This window comes from Sturnira hondurensis, unplaced genomic scaffold (genome assembly GCF_014824575.4).
Source record: "Sturnira hondurensis isolate 20B ecotype Veracruz unplaced genomic scaffold, ASM1482457v3 Scaffold0009733, whole genome shotgun sequence".
Classification (NCBI taxonomy): domain Eukaryota; kingdom Metazoa; phylum Chordata; class Mammalia; order Chiroptera; family Phyllostomidae; genus Sturnira; species Sturnira hondurensis.
This window is the reverse complement of record NW_028082364.1, coordinates 270,976-295,889: the sequence shown is the minus strand read 5'-3', so window position 1 is coordinate 295,889 and position 24,914 is coordinate 270,976. Positions and strand designations below refer to the sequence as shown.

At 52.5% G+C, this 24,914-nt stretch overlaps 1 protein-coding gene across 2 annotated transcripts in view; it reads left to right on the top strand.

The window, feature by feature from the left end:
* The window catches only part of SLIT3 (slit guidance ligand 3), a 529,219-nt gene that overhangs the window by 350,895 nt on the left and 153,410 nt on the right, over window positions 1-24,914 (top strand). For both annotated transcript variants that reach the window (XM_037057739.1, XM_037057738.1), the window contains exon 5: window positions 10,689-10,760. In XM_037057739.1, the coding sequence (XP_036913634.1) occupies window positions 10,689-10,760 (72 nt within the window). The remainder of the gene's footprint in view (window positions 1-10,688; window positions 10,761-24,914) is intronic.

Here is a 24,914-nt window from a genome sequence, read left to right as displayed (position 1 = left end):
TGGGTAGCTGGGGGCTAAGAGGGCCTCCTCTGAACCCGGAGTTTCATTCTCTCTGTTACCCTGGTGTCATGAGTGCCGGAATCCAGAAGCAAGGAGAGCAGCAGCTGGAGCTGGACGCTGCCCACTCCGTTTCCCAGGCCGTTGTGCCCTCTTGGGCCGGGTTTCCTGCTCAGCCGAGTTCCCCGTGTAACCAGCTGCTCATCCCCAGGCTCAGTGCAGTGCACTCAGCCCTTCCCAGCGGGGGACCTTTCTGAGGGCCCTCAGAACACAAGCCTCTTCTAGTGGCAGTTGTTCTCAAGCACAACGTGCCACCAAGGAGACAGAGCTAGAAGGATGGAGGAGCAGGGCAAGAGCTGTTTGTAACCGAAAGGGGCCGAATGGACTGCGGAGGGGCGGCGGGGTGGAATTCCCGCAGCTTGAGTTTTCTTCTTCGTGCCCTCTGAACCAGACTATGGCCTGGCATCATTTTCGCATATATTTTTATCCATTCAACAAATAGTTTTTAAGCTGCGTGTCAGGCCTCGGGCTCAGCAAAAACCTCTGACCGTGTTGAACTAATGATTTAGTGAGGGGGGGCCCCCGTGGCAATGACGTGTCACTTTGCAAGCTTGACCTTCGTCTGCGTGTAGGTTAGCAAATGACCGCTCAGATCTCAACTCACTGTTACCTGTGCCCGGGTCCCTAGTTCACCTGCAGCTTTTGGGTAAAGTCAGATTTGGCCGTGGCCCTGGGGCAGTTCCTGAGTGAAAGGACCAAGTTGCTGGGTGATGTGGCATCTTGCTTGAGCTTTCGAGTTTAGAGCAAAAGGTCAGAGGGACATGGAAAAGGGACTGTGTCACAGACTCGCTTCCTCCCCCCCGATGCCAACAGAAATGGACCAAAGTGGTCACTGATAATACAAGCTTGGAACCCACCAGAAAAACACATTAGAAAGCACACTCTCCGCCCCCTTGATTTTTGCTAATTACTGAGCAAATAGATCTTCACCTATGGGACAGTATCCCTAGGAACCTATGGCTCTCAGGCCGCCATCTGGGAGGTCAATTAAGGCGCCCGGGCAGCGATTAATCACACAGCCAGACAAGCGCACGTGCTTTATTTCAGGACCGTTCCATACACGCTTGCCCTTACCCCCACTGCCTCTCCATTGCCCACAAGGTTTCATCTCCTAATTGCAAAAGCTTTTTGGCATGGGGACGTCTCTGGGAAGACGAGAGGACTCAATTTGGGCCGCCTCTCTAAAGGAGACCCGGGAACAAGGACGCTTCTCCAATTAATCAGCAAATGCTTGACTCCTGCTTTTGGCCAGGGGATCGATTTACATAAAGCTACTTCTCAAGATGAATTTGCTTCCCTCCACTCCCTCCTGCGTTCCCCTTGTCCAGCCAGCATTAGACATGCTACTGGATTTCAGATTGACAGTGTCAGCTACGACAATCAAATTAGGGATGAAAGCCTCAGAGGGTTGCCAGGGGGAGAGGCGCGGAGTGGGTGGAGGGGACGGGAACAGCGTGTCAGCCCAGGAGGAGGGCGGATTGTACAGAAACAGCTCCTCTCCCCGAACTCCATTGGGCAGACACATAGCTTCAAACAAAGGAAAGAATAAAAAACATCAGTCCCCAAACTTTTGAACTAAGTGGACCCGCCCCCTCGTCATTCCCCACCAAAGATTGATAAATGAAACCAAAACCTGTCATTGGGCCTAAAAATTGGCGAGGGACTATCTCAGGCCCAAAGTTTGACCCTATGATCAGATGATTATCAGCACCAGATTTCTGCACACAGTCTATAGCCACCGGAATCACAGCTGTGCCCCCTGAAGGGAAAATGTGATGGACGCACGGACTTCCGTGAGTCCCCTGCGTCGGGTGCTTGTGGTCGGGATCCCGCCGATGTTTCCTCGACCCCTTGGTTAAGCAGGCGAGTCCGGACCAGAACAAAAGGCGCAATTGGGCCGATAAGGAGAGCTCCCCAATCCTCTCTATTAAACTTGCCCTCGTCACTAAATTGTGATCATTCCAGGGATCAGGGCACTGTTGAGAAGCTCAGCCACTCTACCATTTGCTGGGGATGATCCATCCATTGTAATGCTGTTCCGTGAACACAAAGAGCTTTAGGTGGAGGTGCGTGTGTGAATTGAATGAAGAAAGCTCCTGTTTGAACCGGAAGCCTTGGTTAACCCCGCAGCCCTGAAGGGTGCTGGTTCAGGAAGGTTCCCGTTACATCGTGTGGCTGAAGGGAGGTGCTCTGCCCTCGGGAAGGACGGCAGAGGGACTGGTGGAGGGACTGGCATAGCTCCAGCCACGGCTTGCTTCCCGAAATCCAGAGGTCTCTGTCTTGACTGGCTCCCCTTCATATTTCCTGTGGCATACCCCACACCCCCAAGGAGTCCCCCAGGGGGCTCCTTCAGCCTGGCTCCGACATCTGAAACTCTCTCCCTGTCTTGGCAGTGAGTGGGCATTAGCTACCGCATCCGGCTCCTGCGCCGTCCAAGCTACTAGGCACCAGCCCTGCGTGGTTCCTGAGCGCTTGAGATGTACGTAAAAACATGCCAGATTCCAAAGATTTGGTGTAAAAATGATTGTAAAGTATCTCATCAATAATTTTGATATTGGTGACCTGTTGGAATGATAATATTTTGAATATATTGGGTTAAGTAAATTACTTTATTAAAATTAATTCAACTGCTCTGGACGGGTGGCTCCATTGGTTGAAGCATTGTCTGGACACCCAGTAAGGCGGCGGGATCAGTCCGTAGTCTGAGCACACACCTAGGTTGCAGGTTCGATCCCAGGTTGGGGCACATAGGGGAGGTGACCAATCGATGTTTCTCTTTCACGTCTGTGTTTCTCTGTCTCTCTCTCCTTCCTGCCTCCCTCCCATCCTCTCTCTTTAAAATCAAGAAACACATCCTTCGGTGAGGATTTAAAAAAATTAACTTCAACTGTTTACTTACACTGTTTTTAGTGTGCCTAATGAAAAATTTAAGCTGCATGAGTGTCCCATGTCATGTTTCTATGGAGAACGCTGCTCTATTAGCGAACTTCTCCCGGACGGATGTTGGCCTCCGCACTCTCCAGCCTCGGCCAGCACAGAGGGTTGTTTGTCGCTTGGGGAAATTGAGTCAGGTGGCCCTGCATTTGCCCAGCTCACCCCCTCATTACTTTTTTTTGTCCACCTTCCGCCTGATTCCCTTCTTTTCTTTCCCCTGGGTAATCTTGACGCATTTGAGTTTGGGATCTGTGGAACAGACTGCCCACGAACAAACAAAACGAGGCCCCCATTGGTAACTAACCGGAGAGCAAACCTGTTCCCTAACTCCGCATGCGGCCCCCCAGGGCCCTCTGAAGGAAGGAGCTTTCGCTCGTCCTGCTTGGACACCAGGCCTTCTCCCAGGCCTCCCACTCTCCATCTGCTTCTCCCCATGGCTGCGCAGGCCTTCCTGCTCGCGACCTGCCCCCCAGTGAGTGTTCCCCTAGAGTGCAGCCTTTCTGGAAAACTGGGAAATCACTTGTCTGAAAGGGTCCCCAGGAATATGCTAATGCCAGCCGGCCAGAGCCTGCCCTACAGGTTTGGGAGCGTCCAGGGACAGAACACTGGGTTTTCTCCTGCCATTTCTCTGGGATCCCAGGAAAGGGTACCCCTGAGCTCTCACTTCTTGGGAGCCTCCAAACTAGCACTTTCTAAAATACAGACTCAGTCACTCCTCCCGCCTCAGCCATCTCCTGCGACCCTCTCCACCCTCAGAATTTGGAACAACACCAGCAGGCTCGCCCCTGAGACCCAGAAGCCCTTTGCATCTGGGACCCAGGATTTTCCCTAAAATCCGACTAGACACTTAAAGTAGCAGGATACTTTATTTGTTAACGTCATGCTAACAAAACGAAGACAGCAGTTTGAGTTTATGTGCTGCATTACGGTATGGAAAGCGCTGGCTTGTCCCTTCCTGCAATGCTTATTCCAGTTTCACGGACGTACAGGTGGAGCCTCTGAGAATTGCATTTGACGCTCTTAAGAGACACGTGGCCTATTGCCTTGCACAGCTTGGACGTGAACTTGGCACGGAATCCCATGCACTAGCCATTCTACCCATGTTCTCGCACTTGTTCAAAATGTAGGCGCCAGAGCCCATCCCCAAGGGCTTCTGATTCCCTAGGTCTGGAGGGGCGGGGGCGGTGTCCCAGGAATCTGCGTGTAAAGTTTTTTATTACGGACAATTTCACACACATGTAAAAGCCAAGCACAGATTCTAAATGAACCCCCCTTTGTACCCGTCCAGCAGCTTGTCTGATCCACTCACGGCCAGCCTCGTTGCCTCTACCCACTTCCCCTTCTTCTACAGCATTTTGAAGCAAAACCCCAGATATCATTTCATCCCTAATCATTTCAGTGTCTTCCAAAGGTACAGACGTACATGAAAGGAAACGTAATGCACGATACCATTACCACACCCAAGGTTTCTTTGAAAGGGGTTGGTGTTTTCTCGAAGCACCACCAGTGAATTCTGACGGGGAAGTTTGCGAGTCCCACAGTGCGAACAGCTGCCCTGTGACATGCCAGCTCTCAGCAACATCTTCCAACTCTCCTGATTTTATCAGACTGCCTGCCTTGAAAGACACCTGAGGACTGGATGCAACAAGCCCTCAGCCCTGCAAGGCCCAGTGACCTCGATTGTCATCTCCCTTTTGTCCCCAGAAAAACCAAAAAGAACTGGGGGCCTGGAGGAAGACGAAGCTGTGAATTCCGTTCTGTGTGGCTTTGGAGTTTAGACGTAAGGGCTTTGCGCTTGCCGTCAAGGAACAAAACAGTGAGCTGTCTCTCTCGCTTTCGGCGGTGCCTAGGTGATTGCTTTACCTTCGTACCTGTAAGGGGTCTGTTTGTCTGTGTCTGGGGTGGATGAGAATGCAAGCCCCAGGACAGAACTGTGGTTCTGTTCCCTTCTGTATCTCAACGTGTCATGTTCGAGAAATAAGGCTCCGAGCTGACGTTTACTTGGCCGGTGCTAAATCTCTGAACGGTATCATGAGGACTCTTCTAGTGACCCTGACAGAGAAGGCAGAGCAGAAGGGGCTGTGACTGGTATCTTCCATTCAGGAACTTTTATCATCAAGGGAGCCAGCACGTAAACTCCCACTGCCATGAAATATTCAGAGACCCAACGGGAGCCCTGGGGACAGGTGTGTTTGGGTCCCCCACAGACACTTTGATGGGCTTCTGAGCTGGGACACACGCCTGCCACTTGTTGGGTTCAGATAGCCAGCCGACTGCAGACCTCTAATCTGCCTTATTAAGATGAATTGCCTGCAGAAGAGATTTACCTTTTAAGATGAATCTTCCCCAAAGTCCACATGGCGAAGACCCCAAGGAACAGTTTTTCCTGCATGTGTGTCTCTCCTGCTGTGTGAAGTAAGCAAAGCAACAGCAGAGCGATGTGTCCCAGCTACTCTCCATGACCGTGGGGTTGGTGCTGGAGCCAGGGCTCACCTTCATCTGGAGTGGTAACATTGAGACTACAGGAAATCGTAGGCTCATGGGTTTTCCATCAGAAATTCAAAGACCCCTGAATGACTTTTGATTGATACCTGTCACACCAATGGGCAGGGGTCCTCCTACCAGGCCATGACTGGGCAAGGAATTCCCAAAGAAACACAGGCCCCAGAGGATCAGAACGGCGAGGACCCCCTGCCCTGACCCCACACCCGATAACGGTTCTGTGTACAATGGACCCAAATTCAGATCGTCCCCTCTTTTGGTTCGGCTTATCAACAGCTGATGGGGCTTTCGGGTGTTTTTGTTTATTTTGCGGCTGCTGCTGTTGTTTCTGTACAGGCGCCTGAATGGTCTCAGTGCAGGGGGTGGGGTTGGGGGCATCGACAAAGAAGGTTCCAGGCTGGATTGTTTCAGTTTTCTGTGGTCAATTACCTTCCCCCTGTGGCCACTGGATCTTCCATCCCAGATATGTCATCTTTCAGGAATGATATTTTTAATCTTTGGAGTACCTCTTGATTCAGGAGACCTGTCCTTGACGCCTTCTTGGAAACTGTGCTGGGTTACTGACATTGCTGGCGTCTCCTGCTTCTTTGGACTTTGCTGCTGAAGGTCATTCGTGGCTGGGGACCTCCTGAGCAAACTGTCCTTGGGTTCCTGGGGTCACCAGCCTTACGGAGAACAGGCAGAGCCAGGGAGTTGGCATTCGTCTTGGCGGGTGGTCTCCAGCAGAGGACTCCCGGCACAGCAGGGCTGCCGAGGTTACAGACAGGAGTGCCCAGGGTACTGAGTCAAGGCCAGGACTTGGCCTGACTGTCCTGCAGTCCCCTTCTGCGTCCTGCTCCTCCCTCCCTCCCTCAGGGGTCTCTCCCCGGAGCAGTGTGGGAGTCCATCCCTTGGCTAAGAGTTGACTTCTGAGGGCGCACACCCTAAAATGGCTCCTGTTCTCCTGAGTCAGCCTCTCCTGTTTCATCCAGAAGAATCTAGAAGCAGAAATGTATACTCCTATGTAGATGATGAAGGAGGGACATTTAAATCGCTCCCCCAGGTACAATGGAGAGAATGTTAGCAGCTTTGTGTGTTTTAGTCTTTGCAGCGTCGTAGGCATCTGTCCTGAGGACGAGGATAAATGATACTTTCAGCAATGTAAATATAGGGCTAAATGCAGGGGGGGGGACAAACACAGCCATTTGTTGAACGTCTACAGGGTTCCACGTCCTGTGCAAAGTGCACACATGTGCCAGCTCGCTCCCCCCTGAGACTACCCTCTGAAGTCAGTAAAATAATAGCCCCCCTGTACATGTGGGGAAACTGAGGCATAGGGCTTTGCCATAGCTGGCACGACCACATCCGTAGCAAGTGGCCCCACCCACCTCAGACACGAGAAGTCCCCAGAAAGGTTGAGGGAGTTTCCACGCCCCATTTTATACCTTCTGAGTAATGAGAGATTGCTCTCTGGGAGCAAATCCCCACCCGCCCCCAACAACTGCCCCCAAACTGCCACTTAACACAGACAGGACTTCCTGGAAGGGTGAATGTGCCCGAGGTACGTGCATTGTTTCCAGTGGAGCAGAGAGCAGGCTGTTTCCCCGCTCCTTGCCTCTCCTCTTGCCTGGGAAACACGGGGCAGGCGGGGCTGGGGGGGGGGGGGTTGTCGTTCAGTGTTGCCCTGAGAACAAAGCCAGCCTGACACAGCAGGGAGAGCCCCGGGAGGCCCATCAAAAGCTCGACTGGAACTAGACAACCTTTCAATCCATTTATCAAAGTGTCTGCAGTTCCCGTCTCGAGGTAGATGAAGCAATAATAAATTTGCAAAGAAAGTTAATCTGTGTCCAAAGCATTTTAGTAAATTAAAAAGGGTGGGGGGTAGGGGGCTGGAAGGAGGATGTATTGGTTCTTGCCAACTTGTATTTGACTTACTGTCTCCTTAATAAGTCCTCTTTGGTCTTGTGTTTTTGGACGGAATAATCAGTTGGTTAATCATTTTCCGGAAGCAGGAAAATGCACTTTAGCTAATGCGGTTCCCTTTCTTTCAGAGCCCTAATTATTTAAAAAGGCGTCCCAATCCGTAACCCCACTTACCAACCAAGAGAGCTTCCTTTATTTCCCCCGAAAACCCCAGCACACCTCCCTCCCGCCCTGCTCCCACCGCCTGCCTTTCGTCCAATGTTTAAAAAAAAAAAATTGAGTTCCCTTTTTTTGGTCACTTCCCAGCATTTCCCCTCAGGAAGAGGAAAGTGCTCAAGCCTCAAGAAGCAATTGGCCAGAACTAGACTCTGGGGCACCACGCATAGATTTTATTATTTTTATTTAAGTGTCAGCTGAAAATGGCGGCTCTTCTCTTTCTCAAGGACAGCACTTAACAATAGCTCCGTGCCCCGGCACCACGCGGAGATAAACGCGCGATTAGGAACCCTCACAAAGGCCCTGAGATAATTGCGAAGGGACAGCCACCGAAAAGGAAGCACCAGCCCTGAACCCTCCTCCACGCCCCGTCAGTTAACACCATTACAGCTGTCAGTGTGTCAGCCTACTGGAGGTATTTATGAAATCAATACACACTCCCGCACGCGGGCGGCAGCGGTATTGTTCGCCAGAGACGAGAGGCTCAATGGGAAATAAAATTAATAAAATTTATAAGCAGATTGTGGTGGAGAACAGAGAATTGCCCCGTGATCTCCTGGTTGGCTCAGTGTGGCAAGAGCGAAACCATGGCAGGGAGGTGGGGAGAAAGCTCGGCCTTAGCCTGGGCCCCTTGAACTCGGGGCAGGACTGGGGGCATTTATGTCAAGAATGTAGAGAGCAGAAACTCGAGTGGCTGCCCACCCCCCCCCCCCGGCCCCCGAGCCCAGGATTCTGCCTGGGTGGCCGCTCCTGTGGGGGATTTCCCAGCAACCCACCAGATTCTTCTGCTTGAACATGGCCCTCCTCTCTGCGTCCCACCGTACTGTGAACCAGAACCTTAGTGCCATGGGCGTGCCTTCTGTGGAGTCAGAGAGCCCTGAACTCAAAGGGCCAGCACATTGCTGGGGTACATGCTCCTTCTTGTAATTCCAAGCATGGTCGGAGTGGACAGTTCTAAACCTCTCTCCTGTTTGTTCCCTCAGCCTGGATTCTGGCCATCAGCCATTTGCCAGGAGTGCGGCCCAAGCTGGCTCCCAAAGCGGCCAAAGATGGCAGCCAGGCCAGGGTGGGCGGTGGGCCGGGGCTCGCGGTCCTGGAGACCGACCTCTGCTTGGCAGAAAAGACTGGGCCCATTATGGCTACTGGGGCCTCGGGTGCGGCCCAGATGCCTGGTGGAAATCGCATTAGTCAGATGACAGGGCCTGGGCCCCCTTCTCTGGGAGGCTGATGGAGAGCAGAGGCGTGGCCTTGGTGACACGGCCTGACCTTTGCTGTCATCGTAGGCTTTGTTCAGCGCCCAGACTCCAAGCCGGAGCCCTGCTCATTGAATCAGGCCCAGCCATGGGAGGCTGCAGGCAGGCCCCTCCTGCATCTAAATTTACTTACACCGGGGGCAGACAGAGGAAACTGGATTTGAGGTGGAGAGCCCCCTGCTATCCAGCCCCAGAAGCCACTAGGATGCGGATGTGCACCCGACCCCAAGGCTGAGCCTGGCCTCAGAGCCCAGCAGCGGCCCCAGGCAACGCCAGCCTCTCGAGCTTCTGCCGCTGCTCAGAGTGTGGCAGCTCCCCCCCGGCAGGTGAGAGGGAAGACGACCCCTCTTCTGCTTTCTAGTTTCCTTCCTGCCCTCCCCACCCCCGAGATGTGTTAACTACAGAGGCCCGTGCTTTGGAGGGAGATGGCCGTCTGACCTCTCCTCGCAGCTACATTGGGAACCAGCTAGGGCTTTTGATTAGGCGTCCGTGGGAATGGGCACGGGGGTGACCCTGGGTGCACTCGGGCTCTGGGGCAACCTGGCTGTTCAAGACGCGTTTGCCCTCTGACCCAGCGCCTGGCTCCTTGTAGGACTTTGTATTCAGGAACAAGTGTCCCCAAACTGTGTGGACAGGGAAATTCATCCTAGTGTTTTCTGAAATAGCAAACTAGTTAGTTCACGAAGTAATACCCATCTCTATAGCCGTCTATACGATCGGATGATGTACAGGCATTAAAATGTTGGCATAGGTGCACAGTTAGCGACGGGAACAGATGTTCTCAATATAGTACGTGAAAAAGAGGTTATAACAGGCTATATGCTATGAGATCATATTGGTGAAATTTATAGATAAATTACTCCTAATTGGTAACAGTGGTTATGTCTGGGTAGGTAATTTTTTTGGCCTTAATGGAGATATATATCTATAACTATAGATACAGGCATATGTGTATGTATGTATGATTCATATATGTAGCTATAGATATAAACATACACATGATTGATTACTCACCGAGCTCCCAAGCCACTTGAGGTATGAATGAAAACTTCGCAGGTGTTTGGACTACAAAAAATATAAATAAATAAAACTGGAAAATGGAAATGGAAATGACTGCGTGAGTCTTAGGAATGGGACTTGAGGTTTCAGGGATTCTTAGGGGACCCTGGCAAAAGATCTGGGTTTGAGCCAGCTTCCAGAGTCCCTTACCCTCCTCAGAGCAACACCATAGACCTGCATAATGCTCAGCGAGGTGCCAGGGGGACCTCCGCCGTGGAGGGCCTTGAGGAAATGCCATGTGAGTTCCTTGTGCCTGTCACCGAGAAGACCCTGGAGGCTCCCAGCATTCTCGGGGGCTCCAGAATAAACGGAGGTGGTTGGTCTCCATTAGGAAAAGCGAATGGCCAGGCTCCGCTCCAGTCCCAGATGACAAAGGCTGAGGGTCCCAGAGAGATGGCAGATGGAGTGGTGGGGACCCTGCAGCGGGGGAGGGACGCCGTGGGGGAGGAGGGGCAAGGGGTCGTCTCTGGGAGGTGGCAAAACAGAGAATTAGGTGCAGTGTGCAACAAATAACCAGCATCTTGGCTCGTGGCCTGGAGGTGCGAGACCACCCACAGAGCCCGCCCTGGAGGCGAGCGCTCCTGCCTGGTAACCATTTCAGCAAAGGCCATCTCCAGAGGAACAATGTGAGGGCTTGTAGCAGCCTGGGGCCTGAGACTACACAGTCCCCCAAACAGCCTCCAAGGGGTTTTGTTATCATAATGAGATGCAGATCCAGCCGGGCCTGAGTGGTTAACTCGCTGTGCCTCTTCTCTTCTTGTTTAGAGATCTGAGCGAAAACCAGATCCTGGGGATCCCGAGGAAGGCGTTCCGCGGCATCACGGACGTGAAGAACCTGTAAGTAAAGTTTTTGTTGCTTCGCCACAGAAGTGGCTGTCTTGCCAGAGCAGGGGTGAGCGACCGGACGAGAAGGTGGTGTCATTGTGCCGTGTGCTGCCTCGGCCAGGCACCTTGCAGACAGACTGAGCGATGTGCTTACGTGGTTCCCAGGGAACACATGTCAAATGCCACGCCGTCCTGTGCTTCCTGCATGTTCGTCCCCGAGTACGAACATCAGCATCCCAGACCTGGATCGGAGGTGGCCTCACAGTGGCTCTGTGGCCCGGGACTCAACTCTGCTCCTCCCGGGGTCATTATCTCCTATAAAGCTGGGATGGTAGCCCGGTGGGGGTGATGATGCAAATGCGAAAATACTTTAAAGAGTGACTGCGTAGCACACAGTAAATGTTCAATAAATGGGCGGAGGAGGCGGCTCATGATGGAGAAGGTCTCACTGCTGCTACCAGAATGTGGGAGGGAGCCTGGGACTTGGCCCCAGAATCCTGGGGGGACATAGACAGATCCCAATCGCTAGGCGCTTGGCTTTGTTTTGTAATTTGAAATAATTACTGGCTCATAGGAAGTGTCACACAGTGGTGACAGGTCCATGTCTCACCCAGTTCTCTCCCAATCTGGGACATCTTTCATACTATAGTATGATGATATCAAGCAAGGAAGCCAATACGGGCATGCTCCTCCGACCTTATTCTTCAGATCCCACAGTTCTCATTTGTACACACTCGCACTTGCGTGTGCGTGCGCACGTGCAGCTCTCTGACCGTCTCACGTGCCGATTCCTGTGCCCCTGGCTGCAGTCCGAGGGGGCTGTTCCACTCCTGCATTTTGAACTGGCCTGACACCCTTTGTCATTTGTAATTGCCTCCACGTTCTTGATTCTCAGGGAGGCGACTGAATCTCACAGTGGTTCTCGGAAGTATCTGGGGGTGTGGGGTTTGTCATCGTTGCTTTCCTGCAATACCCTGAACCTCGTGAAGGCCTCGGCAGCTAAAAGGTTCAAGGTTCTGCAGGCGCGGGCTCCTGAGTCACTCAGGATCCGCTGTCACTGCCCCCTAGTCCGGGCCAGGCAGACACGCTCGACTCAAGGGCCGGGACAGCAGCAAGGTCTTTGGCGTATACCAGGCTCAACGCGCGGACTTGCGGGGGAAAGGACAGTGAAGTAAACACCCCGCTTGACGGATGGAGCCAACAAAACGGAAGGGGCATGGCTGACCACACGTCCCTAATCGGCTCAGTCAGCGCACATTTGTTGGCCAGAACCCGTAAGTCCCAGAAGTCCCATAATTCACATTATCAAGTGGCTTGCGGTAAAACTGGGGGCAAGAAAGGTGACTGTACAAAAGGACGTTCTGGGATGTAACAATCCACGTGAAAAGTGGCTATGCGTGGTAAGGGCTCTCAGAGCTCAGGGAAGAGAAATAGTGCCGGGCAGTGTTGCCCACAGGTTAGTATCCTGGCCGCGGCGTCTGGCAGACCTGTGCCTGGTTTCCAGCCGTGCGGCGTGCCCGCCGCGTCTGCGACCTTACGTGCGTTACTTGACACTTCTGAGCCTGCGTGTCCTCCCCTGTGAGATGAGGATCAGAATTATACTTAACCTTCTAGGGTTTTCATGCAGGTTGGTAAAAGAAGGCATCTGAATAACTTAGTACTATGCTTGGCACGTGGAAGTAATTTAGAAAGTTCTAGCTGCTGTTACGGCTGTATTCCTTTGGGTTGTTATTGTTGTGAAGGCTTTACACTGTGAATTCTAATCATTGATCAGCGCAAACAAGGCAGGTACCGTGTGCAAAGTGTGGAGGCAAACCTGTGGAAGGTGTGTTTCAAGGGACACGTGCAGAGCCGTCTTGTGGGAGAAGGGGTGATGATGAGGCATCCTAACGGGTGACAAGGTCAGAAAGAAAAGAGGAGACCAGGTGGTAATGAGGCTCGCCTGCAAGGAGTGTGAACTTCAGATGCAGACGCTGAGACTGTGGCCGGCTTCTGCCTGGGAAAGGTTGTGATGAGAACAAGGACTGTGGAAGAGAAACCTAGGGCAGCGGGAGGCAGAAAAGGGAAAGGCTGGGCTGCACATGAGGTTGTGGTTCGCTATGAGGGCTCAGGGCCGCGCGTGGGAGGGAGCCGTCGGGAGTGGAAGGGGGAACCCGTGGGGACCAGCTCAGCAGAACTGGTCAAATGGTGAGTCCCAGCAGCGGGGGAGGGAGGGGGAGAAATGCAGAAAACAATGTGTCTGAGCTCTGACAATGCAGAGAATGCTGCAAGATCCTCACAGTGATTCATCTGGGCCACCATCAAGATAGTTTTTGAGCCTATCAATGCCAGTTTCTGTGGGAAACCACAGAAAGTGAAACACACAGATCTGTGAGCTCTGCCTTCTTGGAGTTTGCGGTCCATGGAGACGGAAAGGCCAGGGGGAGGCCTAAGGAACAGGAGCTAGGTGTGGAGTGAGATCAGCCTTCCATGGACAACGTGAAGGGAGCATCTCCTGTGCGTTCGGAAGCGGGTGACTCACCCGCCCTTTGGTCCCTGCCGGTTCCATGACAGTGGCCCGTGAGCCAGGGCTCTGTCCACAGGCTTCGGCTTTGATAATGTGTCCGGTGAGAGGTAGTTCAACTAAACGTGCCACCTTAGGAGAAAAGGTCACGTGGGTAATTAGAGACAGCGGACTGGAGCTGAGGAACAAGTTCAAGGCGGGGAGCACCTGGGTGGAAGCAATGATGGATGTCGTATTGAATTTGCATTCCTATGTGTAACGTGGGAGACATGTTGCAGAAAGTAAGTTTGTACAAAACCCATTCAGGAAACACTCGTTCCCCTACTAGACCTCAGTTACCCGCACGTACGCCGTCTCTCTTGTGAGGGACGAGCGGCAGGTTTCAAATCTCGGGAACATCCCTCCCTGTCATCACCCTCAGTGTGAGGACCACCGCCCAGGCCCAGGCCTTCGCCATCCCTTTGTAGGAGCTGGGGCCGCATCGCTGCCCAGTTGCTTCAGTGAAATGGGAGCAGGAGGTAAACTATGGGACCCTCAGGCTGGGAAGTGCCTGTCGTGGTACCATGTGCTTCGCCAAGAGGAGAACGTCAAGGGTTCTCTACTTTTTTTAACTTTGTAGTTGGACATGGATTTTCTTCACCTGCCCTGACATTCTCCTTCGAGAAGGAAGTCTGTGATGTCCCCCATTTTCCAAATGATACCATTAAGTTTCCACCAGCATGTGCCATTTAGTCAAAGTCCGCAGATACAGCTGGGCCTAGGCTTCTCCCTGCTCCCCCCCATCCCCCACACCAAGCCTGCCCTTAGTCACACACACAACCAACCATCTCTGGGTCTCTATCCAGAGACGTCTGTGTACGTGGATTCCTCCTTGCTCAGCTGCACCGGCAGCAGGAGGCAGGGAAAGTACGGGAGGAGGCCGCTGGTGGGCGGAGGCCTGGTTCACAGAGGCAAGTGGGCATGAATGCGGCTTTGAGCGAAGCCAAGAGAAGGACGAAGGCAGGTGGCATTGGAACCATGGGGGAATGTGGAGCCACCGTGTCACACTGGTGCTGAAGGGACTTGGCGCCCCGACCCCCAGGCAGCAGAGAGAGACTCCTAATTGCTTCCTGCTTCTCCAGAGAAGAGAGAGAAAGTAATTAGCTGGGGATACCACTGTTTGCGATGACTAAAAACAGACTTCATGGTCCCACTCTGCTGCCTGTCTGGGAGAGGTAGAGCGCCTGACCCGCCGAGAGCAATATTCGGCAGCATCACCCATGGGGTGTGAACGCCGTGCTGGGCTCTGGACAGAGACCGGGCAAGCGAGCGAGAGGGGGCAAGAGACAGAGAGAGCGATCAGAAAGACACAGACATGGGGAAAAAAGAAATTAATTGGAAAAAAGAGAGATGACAAGCCGCAATCCAACAAAGCATGAGAAAAAGACAAAAACCAGTGCAGGTTGTTTTTTTAAATGTCCCTTTGCCCTATCCTTCTCAGCAGTTATGTTTTCCTCTGTTTTCCAGTTTCTATTTGCGAGGCCTCTGTAGGACACGCATTCCAGAAGGGAAAATCAATAACCCCTGTCTCTGCCAGCTCTCGGAATTTGGAATTGACGGTTTCAAAACAAAGCCAGGCAGGCGGCCTTTGTGTTCCCTAGTTAGTTGGAGTTGCTGCACTCCCCTCCCGCTTCCTGAGATTAATGAGGGCTGTCTCCACCCCGGTGAGCAGGCTGTAATCTTGTGTGAGGGTGAGGGAGGTGGAGGGAGGGACGTGAAGCTTCCTTAGTCGGCCTCTCTGTCTGCTAATCTCCACAGCCGTTCCTCCTGTGGCTGCACCTGGGACAGGGTTCACGCCCCTGGCCATGCCCCCCTGCAAGGCTATACACGGGGTCTGCCTCCTCTCTCCCTGGTATCCTGCTTCCCGTGCTCCATTCCATCCCTCCAACACACTGAGCCCCTTGCTGCCTCGGGGCCTTTGCACCTGCTGTTTCCTTTGCACCAGCTATGCTAAGTGCTCAGACCTCTGGACAGCTGGCTCCTGCTGATCCTTCGGATGTCAGCTCAAGTGTCACCTCCTCAGAGTGGCCTTCCCTGACCCACTTAAAGCAACTCCCCAGCACCCACCGCCCCCCTTCCCTGTCCCGTTACCCATTTACATTTTCGAACGAACATGGGCACACAGGGACGCTGCCTGTCTCAGTCACGGTGGGATCCCCGGTACCCAAATGGTTCATGGCAGAGAGCAAGGCAGACCGAAAATATACCGAAGGAATGTTTTTGTTCATTCATTCCTCAAGTGTTTGCAGTCGACCTATTACCTACAGAAATCATGCACAATTGGTGAAAATGGTACTATAGACAGAACAAGGCACCATGTCTGCACCCAGAGGGCTCATAGGCAGCCATCAGCCCATGGCAGGAGCGGGGCAGGACTCTGTTGGAGCTACCGACAGGCCCGATTCTAGCTTTGCCCACCAAGTGACCTGAGATTGGGTCTTGAAGGACGAGCAGGAGTTTTTCCAGGGGAACTGCATTCTAGACCGTGGTAACAGCACGTGAGAAATCACCAGCCTGTCGAAGGCACAGGGGTGTGCAAGAGAGTCAATATTTGCCAGAGATTCATGGCTGGAGCTCAGTGAGTCAGAGGGGCAACCACGCGGCCGTTCAGAGATGACTGGGACCTGAATCAGGCCGGCACAGAGGAGCCAGGGAGCCAGGGTCTGACCACAGAGACCTGCAGAGAAGGGGCTGAGCAGGTGGGTGAAGGGAGTGCCTGTCACCAGGGCTTATCAGGCAGAGGCAGTGGTGGCCTCCCCTGTAAGGCGTCCCTGTGGACCCCGACAGGGGAATAGCGCCTGCCTCTCACGGTGAAAGTGATACTGCATCTCAGAAGAGGGATTTGGGGAAATCTGCTCACAGGAGGCAAACAGATGCTGATTTATCGCCGTCCTGGGTGCAGCAGGCTTCCCAGCCTTTCCTCCGTGGCCTTCCCAGGCGAGCATGCCAGGCTCTGAGTGCTGCCGGAGGAAGTTGGATGTGACCCCAGTCTGCTGAGTGCCACCCAACAAGCTGCCTGCAGAAAGGGACCGTGTCGGCCCGCCTCTCTCTCCTCCTCTCTCCTGGTCTCCCTCCTTCCTCCGTCCCTTCCCTCTCTTCCTTCTGCCTCTGCTCTTCCACTTTTTCATTCTTCCTTCTGCATTGCATCCCTGAGCCCTGCCCCCTGCCAGGCCTGAAGCAAGTCCTGGGAATACAAGGGTACGCAAGACACGGTCCTGGCTCTGGAGAAGTTTCACGTGCAGAGGGAGGCACAAAGAGAGTATGTAGTCTGAGGCACGCTCTTCCAGGGCACTCTCCCCCGTCTGGCCGTGGCCAGCCCTGTACGTGTGCAAGGAGCCCTGGTGGATACCCTGAAGTAAATCTCCTGGAGTGAGAAAACGAGCAGAAGAAGCTGGTATTAGTCCTGATTTGTCTGGAAAAGATACGCGACGGCATTGTTATCCAATGGCAAGGAGATGCTGGCCATAGGTGTCCCATCCTGGAAGCTGTGCCTGGAATGGGAAGTTGTGCAGGTGACAGGTGGAGTCCCTCCCCACCCAGGTGACGCCATTTTGTGGGCTGTTAGAGGTACTCTGCTGGGCTCTGGATATTCCTTGTAACACCCCCTGTGAGTCGCAGCTGTCTGCTTGGTTGTCTTTCACCTTCAATAGCCTTCGAGCTGCGTAGAGGAGCAGGTCAGGTCTGTCCTTTTCACTATTTCATTGGCAACAGCTGGTGCTATGTACACCCAGGACATAGTAGCCATTCAAAAGAACAATGAATAAATGAATAAATGGGTGACTTTCAGAACAAAGAGACTCCAGCCAGCCCTTAGCAGCTAAACCATGACTGAAACAACAGGACTGTGTCCAGGAGCAAAGAAGAATAAATGCAAAGCAGCAAGAAGCAGCCTAGAGAAGCCTTAAATTTGTTTTTTCAGGATAACAGAGACCATCCGTCTAGCTCCAGTAGTAAAATTTATTATCTGGGATATTTCTGTTTGTGGACAAAAATCTTTTCTAAACTTATCACAGATACTCCACCCCTCTGAGTACTAAATCCACAGTAAGCAAGGGACTTAAGACAAATATGCAGCCCTGGCTGGTGCAGCTCAGCGGATTAAGCACCAGCCGGCGAATCAAAGGGTCACTGGTTCAATTCCCAGTGAGGCCACATGCCTGGGTTGCAGGCCAGGTCCCCAGTAGGGGGTGCACAAGGCAACCACATATTGATATTTCTCCCCCCTCTCTTTCTTCATCCCTTCCTCTCTTTCTAAAAATGAATAAAATCTTTTTAAAAACCCCAAATATGTAAAACAGAATCCCCATTCTTTCCTGGACCCCTTCAAGAAGGTGCAGTGATTCCGGGCCCCTCAGGGTTGGGCTGAGCAGTCTTTCGGAACATCCACCAGCGGACTGGGCTTTTGCCTGCAGACTTTGAACTCCAAAGAGAAAGGAAAGGGGCTGAGGAAGAGGGGAGGGAACGGTGCGGTGGAGGGAGCACGCGGAGGCTCTCCGAGCTGTCAACATTCGGGCTGTGGGTCTCATCAGAGGCTATCCAGTGCGGCCATTACCGGAGTGTGAGTTTGGGAGTCAGACCTGATTTCTTTGTCACCGTCCCTCATAATAGCTTATATATTTATTCAGTTTTTCAGACTTTAACAACATGAATCTTCTTTTTTTTTCTTCTTTGAGAGAAAATGAGTGACACCCGTCAAGTTTAAGTGCATAGAGCACATCAGCAAGAAGCCCAGGGCAGCTCCAGCTTCCCCACCCAGAGCCTGAGGCTGGAGCATTAGAATTTTCCTTCTCATTCAGAGAAGGGCCTGAAGTCATGTCTGAACTTGGGGTAAACTCTGAGCATGTTGAGACAGTGGTGAAGCACTCAGATTCCCCAACCTGGGTTCCTACCACTTACGAGATAAGCGGTTACGTAACTCCTCCCCAGCCTCGGCTTCCCCGTGTGGAGAGCTGAAATAACATCACCCTCCTCGTGCTGCTGGGGTGGAGATTCATGCCGACCATTACGTTGCTGCTTTTCTTCCCCCTGCGAGGGTTCGTTAGGCTCAGGTCATTATGACGTCCGACAGTCTGAATCGTCCCCTCCTAGACACATATGCACCCTCGGACAGAGGCCGTACACAGCGTCCTGGCTCCCAGGCAACCCACAGTCTTCCTTTTATTTAACGTCATGACGCCGTCTCTTCTTTCTTCCAGTGGGGCTGTCCTGTTCGGGGCCATGGCTTGTAATGGGCAAGGTGCAAAGCAGGTTTGGGGTAGGGTAGGGGGACAGAGAGAGTGCTTTCCCAACCCCGGTCCCACCCCTCCTCCTGTCCCCATGAAGACACAGGGAGTCCCAGAAGAGCCCAGGAGTCCTGGGCTGTTACAGCCCTGCCACCAACTGCTGCCTTCTTTGGGGTAGGCTGAATACAACGCCCCCTTCCCACAGACGTCCACATCCTAATCCCAGAAAATTTGCCCACATCGCAAAAAAAGAGCCTTCATGGATGTGATTAAATTAAGAATCTTGAGAGGGATCGGCCGTCCTGTATTATCCAGGTGCACCCATGTAACCAGAGGGTCTTTACAAGAAAGAAGATGCGCAGAAGCCAGGGGAGGAAAGACCATGGGGTGCAGGAAACAAGGACAAAACCTGCTCTGGAAGAGGCAGGGAAGCAGGTGTCCCCGAGAGCTGCCGGAAGAGGCACAGGCCTGCTCACACTTCGACTTGGGCCCAGTGACACCGACCTGGGACTTGCGGCGACGTCCAGACCCTGAGAAAAGACACCGTTGCTGTTGTAAGCCACTGGATCCGTGGCCCTTTGTTAGAGCAGCGATAAGAAACGGGTACTAATGCCGCCCCTCGGGCTGCCGCTGACCCTCTTGGTCTTCCTCTCTCACAGTAACTCCTGGACGTGTTGTCATCAGGGGATTTCAGCGTGTGTTCAAGAAACTCAGAGTGCTTCCAGAACCCACCAATGAAAAGTTACTTTTCCGTCGGGATAAAGTTTTCAATTGCCTCTGTCAGACAGCAGGGCTCACCTGAGATTTTTGTGTAACAAAGAGTCTTATGGGAAAACGAACCACCCAGGCTCTGAGCATCCCTGGACTGATCATTAATCCTTCAGATCAGTTCACACTGTAAAGTGGGACGATTCTTCGGGGCCGTCTTCCGGCAGGGAGGAACGAGGCTTTGTCACTGAGACAAACTCAGCAGTCGACTCCAGCCGCTGGGGCCAGATGGGGGATGGCAGGGAAAAGGGTGAGGGTAACACCAGATCCCCGTTCCTGGAAGCCGGACCTTCAGGTTGAGGGTCTAGAGTGGATTCACCTTCTTTCGGGGGGAAGGGAAAGAGAACTTTGGCTGTTGGCTGGGAGATATTTTCCGGAATGGAGCTGAGGGCTTCTGAACTTTGCGGACATCCTTGGGCAGATTAGCCCTTTCTGCATCAGGTCTGAGTGCAGCCAGCGTTTCTGCACCGTGTCCCCGGCACCATGTCCCTGCTTGTGGTTTGGGAAGGAGCACCCTGAAGGACTCGTTGCAGGGGAAAGACTTGGTCAGCCACAGTGCTCAGTAAATATTCGCTAGGTGGATGAAGAAGTCATGTGTGCGGAGCATGGCTTGGTGGCTTTCAGAGCCTGAGATCTCAGCCATGACTCTGCGGACAGTGAGTGACAGGTCACTCGTTGGAGTTGTTGTTTCAGAGCGCCGTGTTGTATCCGAACTGAGAAATCCATGCGCATGGCGCCCACCACGCCACAGCAAAGCCCTTCGGTGTCTGCCGCAGGTGTGCAGATGGGCAGTTTGTAACAATGTGTCCATTTAGACCGATAGCTCTTCTGTGCCATTGTTAACGCTCTCCTTTAGAGCTCTCTCTCTCCCCAGGCACAAGTGCGTGAACCTAAATTACCTCTAAGTGCCAAGGCTCAGTTCTCTGGGTCTGGGTCTGCCAGGAAAACCACCTTGCCAGACACGTGAGTACCCACTGGGTAAGGCTGGTTCACGCAGCTCATGCTCTGGCAACAGGTCTGAGGTTGTAGAGCTGATGAGCATTTTACGGTGGGAGTTTGTGCTGTTCCATTCTGCTCCTAGAGGCAGCGCCATCTCTGGGCTCAGGGGCGGGGTATGTGGTCTATGACCCCTCGGAAGCCCGTAATGTAACCTGAACTGCTCATATCCATGCCCCACTGCTCACCCTCACAAAGAATAAACAGAGACTGTCTCAGGAAAGGAAGAGTAGCCTGAAACACATTCTTCGTAGGTACAAAGTTCTTATACAGCCCTGACACTGTACCAGATCCGATTCTTATTAATTTCTACTTATTATCTCCTTCAATCCTCCCGACGGCCAGTTTACAGACGCTAAAACTGAGGGACAGAGAAGGGATTTACTCAGGGTCACATGCTAACAATCAGCAGAGCTGAGATTTGAACCCAGAGAGTTTAAATCTAGACCCTGTGACCTCTATGCAAGGCCGCCTGGGCTTAGAAAAGCATTTAATGAAAATCAAAAGCTGTAGACAGAATCCCTCCTCCAGACGGCGTTTATTTCCTGCTTATAGGAGGTTTCAAACATCAGTACATTTTGCTTGAAAAATCTGTTTTCCCAGCTTGTCTGGAAAAAACTGGATGTGTTACCGCTGGATGCTCCGTCCTGCGTGGCCACGACCGACCCGAGCTGAGTCCCCACGTGCCCCTCAGAGAAGCCGTGTGTGCTCCTGTCCCCAGCTGTCCTTCTCTGGTCCGACAAGCTCGGTCCCCTCCAGGGGAGTCTAGCCTGTGGCCTGCAGGCCGAATGCAGCCCAGGATACACAAAATCATGAATTTACTTAAAACATTATGAGATGTATTTGTGATTAGGTGTCACAGTGTACTGAACGTGTGGCCCTGGGTGACTCCTCTTCTTCCTGTGTGACACAGAGATGCCAGAGAATGGGACACCCCTGCAGGGTCCCGTGTCATGCAGAGCCATCTTAAAGGACAGGCTACCCTGGAGGGAGCACCCGACTCCAGCAGAGTAGCTGGGGAGTCATCTTTGTGCTTTTTGTGCCCTGTGCCACCTGAGCCTTCATTTCCTGTTCAGTAGAATGAAGATGAGGGACCATTAACTAAGCCATAAATTTTCATGTGAACACTGAGTGACATGGCCCATGGATAGGACTTCAGACAGGGTGTGGCACCAAGTAGATGCTCAATAAATATGAATAGCCACCCTCGCGTCCTGACACGTCCTCCCATCTTCCTGGATGCAGAGGTTCTCTCACACTCGGACCGTCCGCATATGGGCTGGAGAGGGGGCATCTGGGCATTGGTTGGGATGTCCTCTCGGATCCAGTGTATTGACAACGAGCCCTTCCATGAGGGATCGCAGGCTACACGCTGTGAGCCGACAAATGACCCGGGACTCAGCCCGAGTGCCGTTCAGCAAGTCCAGAGCATGGTGACACGGGGCTCATGGGCACCGTCACTGCCAGTCGGTGCCAGCCGGTGCCAGCGGTGCATGGAGGCAGGGCCACAGCAATTTCTGTTCATCTTTCTAAGAGAAGCAACTGTAGATTTCTGTGTGAAATCTTCTGACTTTGAAACGTTGGCATCGAGTTCAAACCGTTGGATACGCTGGGAATCTGCCGGACCAGCTCCATCACACCACCTGTGGGCCAGAGCTCACCCCTGGCGTCAGACTTAGAAGGTGCCTCCCACCACCACCCCACCCTGGGGGGGAGAACCTGCCTCAGGGGCGGAAGGAATGAAAAGGTCTGGGGGTTTTCCCCAAATCCCCATGTGTAGGTAATCTCATCCTTGCTAACGTGCTGGCAGGAGTTGCTAATGTTTCACCATGATCCCAAAACCCAGCGAAAATCCGCCGGTCTCCAAAGGCCCTGACAGAGTGACTCTCCTGGTGGCAATCCAGATAGCTGGAGACAGACAAGTCCGGGGACAGACACACCTGACATCACATCTCGGTCAACTGTGCTAAGCAGAGTGCTGACCCTGAACCTGAACTTGCATTTCATTTGCATCCCATAGTGTTTTCAGGCCAAATACTCTGTCCGGAATTGCATTTGCTGCGTCAGTAGAGGGTGGCCCCAGCGTATTCCCGAAGTGGGTGGCTTTGTCGTGGTTTTTCAAAGTCACACCCCAGCGGCCATCTTCGCTGGAGCGTCCCAAAGCCTCCAAATCCCAAAGGGCTGGCACGTCCTTTAGCTTGGCTCATGGTTATTTCTTTAAACACACAGACCTGCGTGTGTGGAGAGGACAGCCTCTGTGCCTCCCTTGTCCCCAGCACCGTCTCCACCCTGTCACCAACGGCCTGTTCTCTGAAAACCAGCCAGAGCCCAGCACTCACAAGTCCTGTGGTCCCCGCCCTCCTTCTATCCCTGGCCCACCCGAGAGTTCTTCTCCCTTTGCTTTTTAGGGTAGGAATTGTGAAAGTGATAACTGCATTATTTTATTATAGCCATGTGCGGTGTTTCCAAAATGTGAATTGAAGACCACCTGCTTCTAAATCTCCTGGACCTCGTTAAGAATACAGGTTGCTGAGTCCTGTTAGCGACTGAGTGAATCACGGGTTCTGGTCGAGGCTCGGGAATTTGCATTTTTAACCCGATCCCCAGCTGATTCTATAACGTTTGGGAAGCCCTGACAAGGCTGACTGAGGACTTGGCCTTGAATGAGAGAAGTCAGGCTTGAGTCCCACCCTCCTCACTGGTCATGAGCAAGCTGCTAACTTCTTCAAGCTTGTTTTTATTTTTTTATTTTATTTTTTCATGGAAACTAAAAGGAGTACCTATATTAGATAATGTTTGTAGAGTAGCTAGCACTTCAAATGTTAATTATTATCATTATCTCACCTAATTGGTATAACAACCCAGGAGAGTAGGTGGGATGATTCCTCTTTTAAAAGTGAGAAATGGAGACTCAGCCAGATTAGGTAGTTTGCCAAGACCACACAGCGGAGCCGAAATTTGAACCACAGGTTAATCTGACGCAAACTGTTAACTGTTCTTAAAACAATAGTAGGAAGTTGGTCTAGAATTAAAATGACAGTTCAGAGGCCCGGAGGATCCAAAACCCAGCAGGCCAAGCAAGTGTCTGACTACCCAGTGGACTCTCCCTGTGTGCCTCTGGGGCCGGCGAGGCCGTGGCTCACAGCGATTCCTTTTGTGCTCCAGGCCCGAGTCTTTGTTGCTCTTAATTTGTCAACCCCTTGGAATGTTGTCAGTGGGCTGGAGCGTTGGGAGGGGCTCCTCTGGAGTGAAGCCAAGGAACAAAGCTTGCCTTTCAGTCACTCTGGGGCTTCTGTTTCCCAGACAGTGCAGGGGGAAGGACCTCTGGTTTTCCTTGGAGCCTTTTTGGGGGTTCCTCCCTGTGAGCCCCGAACAACCTGTGAATGACACGGTGACCCCAGGGAGGGCAGTGAGAGGGTCGCCATCCTCCCGGGGCCAGTTTAATCCACACATTTAAGAGAGAAAGAGAAAGAAAAAGGCACATTAAACAAGAGAGGCCGAAGCTCACAGCACTTCCTCAAACCTGCTCACTCTGCCCTTAATCCCGGCTGGGCTGGGCAGACAGGAGACACTGAGACAACGAATGAGACTCAGGGATTTAGCCAACATATCACAAGATTTTTAAAAAAATTCAGGTTATCAAACCATGTGTTTTCATTTATTTAAAAAATAAAATGGAAAGTGCATTTAAACATGGGACTGTGTATTTGCGGCGGGAAGCAAAGTCCGAACGAAGGACGACAACCAGGGTCCTGACCGAGGCTGACTGCAGGTGGGAGGAGTTTAGGTGATTTTAACTTTTCCAATCAGGTGTATCGAGGTATTCTCCCCCTCCTGCAAAATGCACCCACAGTAACTGTGCGGTTCAGTGTGTTTCGACAAGTGCGCAGTCACGTAACCGGCGCCCAGATGTGCCTGGTGCCTGGCAGAGTCCGAGTCCTGTCCCATGCCTCCGCCCTGTCTGCCACCAGCCTGCTTCCTGTCACTACAGCTCTGCCCATGGACCTAGCTCATGCAAAGGGCCTCAGGCAGTGTGCCGTCTTAAGCGTCCAGCTTCCTCCACCCATTGCACATTGCTCTGTTTCTCAGTAATTTGTCCTGTTTGACTGTAGGACTACAGCCCAATCTGCGTAGCCATTCCCCTGCCGACAGGCGCTAGGGTTGTTTCCAAATTTTGATTATTATGACTGAAACTGCTACGGACGTGCACTTACATTTCATTTCTCATGGGTAAATAACCTAAAGGTGATTTTCTTTTATTCGTTTTCCAATATTTCTGCAATGAGCACACATTACTTAATGACAACAAGGACCGGAGCAGGGGGAACCTGGCCTGCGGCCCATTGTTTAGAGAGCTGACACAAGCCGGGGAAGAAAGCCTTAATCAACAGACTGTGGCCAGGGCCGTCTTCATTCCGCAGCAGGGCCTCCAACTCTCCCCATGGGATGAGACGCGTTTAGAGAGATTTCCTTTTCTGGGGGCTTGGTAGGAATTTATAGGACACTGAACTGGCCAGGATGTGGGCCACATTTTGCACTGGTAATGGAGGTGTCACTTTGTATAACCCCCTTATCAAGCAATCTGGCCATAGCTATGAAAATTGAAAACACACAGCCCTGACCGGTGTGGCTCATCGA